At 44.7% G+C, this 4319-nt stretch overlaps 1 protein-coding gene across 1 annotated transcript in view; it reads left to right on the forward strand.

Annotated features, from left to right (window-relative positions):
- The first annotated feature begins 308 nt into the window (after positions 1 to 308).
- The window catches only part of zer1 (zyg-11 related, cell cycle regulator), a 16090-nt gene continuing 12079 nt past the window's right edge, over positions 309 to 4319 (forward strand). Inside the window, exons 1-4 of the mRNA XM_014027594.1 lie at positions 309 to 616; positions 1691 to 1911; positions 1997 to 2147; positions 3736 to 4190. Of these exons, the coding sequence (XP_013883048.1) occupies positions 1745 to 1911; positions 1997 to 2147; positions 3736 to 4190 (773 nt within the window). The 5' untranslated portion in view covers positions 309 to 616; positions 1691 to 1744. The remainder of the gene's footprint in view (positions 617 to 1690; positions 1912 to 1996; positions 2148 to 3735; positions 4191 to 4319) is intronic.

A 4319-nucleotide genomic window follows, 5' to 3' on the forward strand; every position in this document is an offset into this window, starting at 1 on the left:
CACATAAAATATTTGAAATCAAATCAAACAAAACTTTAGTTTAAYGTAACCTCGTTGAATTTAAATAAATTGTAAACATTTCTGAACTTTTGGAGACAAGTCAGCTGAACATCCAACAGAACCTGTTGTTTCTGCAGAGCTGGTGTCTGTGGTAGTAGCTGAGAGTCATCACCTGACCCGGTGAGACAGGAGTCAGCTCCTCCAGAGGAGGAGGAGGAGGAGTTCACCTGATTAAAACTCTGCAGCGGTTTTATTCAGGATTTAAAACCCACGAAGAAGAAGAAGAAGAATAAAATTATAAATACAAGAAGAAGAAGAAGAAGAAGCGGTGGAGATAAGAGGAAGGTGAATGTGGATTTGGTTCCTGTCAGGTGTTGGACCAGAACTCACCGAACCGACCGGACCGGTTTCGGGACAGACAGCTGGAGGAAGTGGTAGCAGAGAGGAAGAGGAGCAGCAGGAGGAGAGAAGAAGAAGAAGAAGAAGAAGGAGGAGGAGGAGGAGGAGTCTGTTTGTTGACATCGGGACGAAGCCGAAGATCAGATGAGTGCGGACCTCCGGTAACACTTGGTTCTGTCCCCGCCATCCAGACCCGCAGCCCGGGCCGACAGCTCAGGTAAGGTCCCGGCGGCAGCGCCGCACGGTCGGACCGCGGCTGAGCCGGCAGCCGGACCGATCCCGCAGAGCTCCGCTAGCCTTCCTGCTAGCATCACAGCAGGGGAAAGTCACAGCTAGCATCGAGCTAATTTAGACTTAAAACAAGCTTCAGACTGAAATAAAGTTTAACTTTTAATAACAAACGTTGCTCCTGTCAGTGTTAGCTCGTGTTGGTCGTTCAGGGTGAAAGTTTGAGTTTGTCAGCAGCTTTAAAGCTTTAATGTTGAATTATTTCTCACAGCTGATAGCTCGTTAGCTCGCTAACTTGTCATCGGTCTGTTGGTCTGAACCCGGTTCTGAGTTCTGACCCAGAAACAGGACGAGCCTGGACACAGGACCTCCTCAGACTGTGCATCAGTCSTGTTAGAGAGAGAAATGTTTTTATGATAAATGAGTTGTTTTAGATTAAAGTTAAAACAGAGTCAGTCTGAAGCTGCAGGGAGTACAGTTTATTTATTCTGTAAAAATGTTTCAACTACTTCCTGTGTTTTTATAGGATTTGTTTCGGATAATTTACTGACTTAATCACTTAAATAGTGTGATTTCTGTCTTTAAAACAACAAAAAATAAATAAAATACATCAGCTGAATAAAATAAATCTGTTCTAAAATATAAAAAATGCAGAACAATAACTAAAAGAACTAAATGATGAAGCAAGAGGCTTTTTAAAAGTAGCTGAATGCTAGTTYAAAGCTACATAAAGCAAAAATAATTTGTAAAAACTAAATAAAGCAAATATTAGTTAAAGCATAAATGTTGCAAATGGCAGCTAGAAGCTAAAAGTAGCTAAAGGACATTATAAAATTAGCAATGGGCTAGCTAAAAGGAAGAAGTAGTCACCTCAAAGCTAAAAGTAGCAAAATGACAGCTAAAAGTTGCTTAAATCAGTCAATAGCTAGAAGAAGCTAAAGTTTTTTTGCTGATTGTTCTGTTTGTTTTTTTAATTTAAATTCTAATCAGAGGAAACATCTCCGTACCGTTGACGTGTCTGCTGGAGGTTAACGTTTCTTTGTGTGGACACGTGTCCCCTCAGGTCCCCTGCCCGGCCCGGCCCGGCCCGTCTCATCAGAACTGAAGCAGGGCCAACATGGCAGCCAAAGCAGGAGACGACCCGGACAGCCTCATGTCTCTGACCACCATCTTCTGCCTGAGGAACCTGAGGAAGACCATGTGCTACCAGGGCTCCAGGAGCCGGCTCTGTCTGCGCTCAGACATCTTCCTCCCCAGCGAGATCTGCGACAAGCTGGTTAACACGTACGTACCGGACCGGACCGGTTCTGTCCTGCTGGGACAGGTTCGTCCATCAGAACAGTTCCTCACGGTTTGTCTCTGTGAGCAGGTACATGGAGCTGGTCCACGCAGACAGTCACTTTGAACCAGAGGAGAGCTTCTTCCAGCTGTTCTCAGATCCTCGCAGCACCAGGCTCACCAGAGTCCAGCTCAGAGAGGACTTTGTCCGGGACCGAGACCTGGAGGCCATACGCAAACAGGTGGGGTTCTGTTAGCGGATCTGCTTTTCCTTCGTCTAAAGAAAACAACAGAAAACCGCTCTGATTGTGTGAATGCTGAGTCAGCATTCAGTTAGTTGCTGAGTCGGCGTTCAGTTATTTGCTGAGTCAGCGATCAGTTATTTGCTGAATCAGCATTCAGTTATTTGCTGAGTCAGCATTCAGTTATTTGCTGTGTCAGCATTCAGTTACTTGCTGAGTCAGCCTTCATTTATTTACTGAGTCAGCCTTCATTTATTTGCTGAGTCAGCCTTCATTTATTTGCTGAGTCAGCATTAAGTTAATTGCTGAGTCAGCATTCAGTTATTTGCTGAGTCAGCATTAAGTTAATTGCTGAGTCAGCATTCAGTTAATTGCTGAGTCAGCGTTCAGTTATTTGCCGAGTCAGTGTTCAGTTATTTGCCGAGTCAGCGTTCAGTTATTTGCTAAGTCAGCGTTCAGTTATTTGCTGAGTCAGCATTCAGTTATTTGCTGAGTCAGCATTCAGTTATTTGCTGAGTCAGCATTCAGTTATTTACTGAGTCAGCATTCAGTTAATTGCTGAGTCAGCGTTCAGTTAATTGCTGAGTCAGCGTTCAGTTAATTGCTGAGTCAGCGTTCAGTTAATTGCTGAGTCAGCGTTCAGTTAATTGCTGAGTCAGCATTAAGTTAATTGCTGAGTCAGCATTCAGTTAACTGTCGAGTCAGCTTTCAGTTAATTGTCAGCATTCAATTGCTGAGTCAGCGTCCAGTTATTTGCTGAGTCAGCGTCCAGTTATTTGCTGAGTCAGCATCCAGTTATTTGCTGAGTCAGCATCAGCATTCAGTTATTTGCTGAGTCAGCGTTCAGTTATTTGCTGAGTCAGCATTCAGTTATTTGCTGAGTCAGCATTCAGTTATTTGCTGAGTCAGCATCAGTATTCAGTTATTTGCTGAGTCAGCGTTCAGTTATTTGCTGAGTCAACTTTCAGTTATTTGCTGAGTCAGCATCCAGTTATTTGCTGAGTCAGCATCCAATTATTTGCTGAGTCAGCATCAGCATCCAGTTATTTGCTGAGTCAGCATCAGCATCCAGTTATTTGCTGAGTCAGCATCAGCATTCAGTTATTTGCTGAGTCAGCGTTCAGTTATTTGCTGAGTCAGCATTCAGTTATTTGCTGAGTCAGCATCCAGTTATTTGCTGAGTCAGCATCCAGTTATTTGCTGAGTCAGCGTTCAGTTAATTGCTGAGTCAGCGTTTACAGCATTGTCCCCATGTAATTTATTCTGGACATTTTTTCTGCTGCTTGTTGTGATTTATCCTTTGGCTCATTCAGGCAACAGCTGCTGAGACTTTTCAACTTTTGTTTTTAAAAAAATATTTAACTTTGCTTAAAATAAAAAAATCTCCATAGAAAAATATGTCCAGCTTCTGCTGTGCTGGTTTTAGCTGTAGCAGCTCAGTTACAGCTCCTTCAGCTGATTTTATGAGTCCTGGTGCCCTGGTTGGGGTCAGTGATGTGACAGAACAYGTGGTGAAACATCTTCCAGCCTGTTCGCTGGTGAATTTCTTCTTCTATGGTTTTTAATAAAACACTTCCTGTCCTTCCAGGACCTGATCGAGCTCAGCCTCACCTACTGCAACAGCCTGTCGTCTCGCAGCTTGAAGACCCTCGCCTGTTTCCGTGAGACGCTGGTGTCCCTGTGTCTCTTCGGCTGCAAGCAGATCTTYTTTAAGAAGAGCAGCGCTCCGCTGGCGTGTAACGAGGACTCAGAGGACGAGGACGAGGACAGTCCTGTGTCCCGGAAGGAGTTGGAGACAGACTTTAGCTTCCAGGGCTTTAACCGCCTTCGGCTGCTGAACCTGGGGGGTCTGCCCAAAGAAATGGACGTGGAGACCCTGCTCAGACCCCTCAGGTCCATCACGTCCCTGGACCTGTCCAGTGTCCACCTGCTGGGGACGTCTTTTCTCAGCCAGTGGAAGGACAGGCTGGCCTCTCTGGTCCTCTACAACGTGGAGCTGTCAGAGGAGCTGCTCAGCACCGTGCTGGAGCTGGTCAACCTCAGGTGAGCTGGTCAACCTCAGGTGAGAGGTTCGGCTTTAGTTAAAGGATCCAGGATTAGTTGTAACACTAGACTTTATTTAATAAACATTTATTTTAACTGTAAAATAAAGACTGTAAAAATACTGTAGGC

Source organism: Austrofundulus limnaeus, unplaced genomic scaffold, assembly GCF_001266775.1.
Source record: "Austrofundulus limnaeus strain Quisiro unplaced genomic scaffold, Austrofundulus_limnaeus-1.0 Scaffold664, whole genome shotgun sequence".
NCBI lineage: Eukaryota > Metazoa > Chordata > Actinopteri > Cyprinodontiformes > Rivulidae > Austrofundulus > Austrofundulus limnaeus.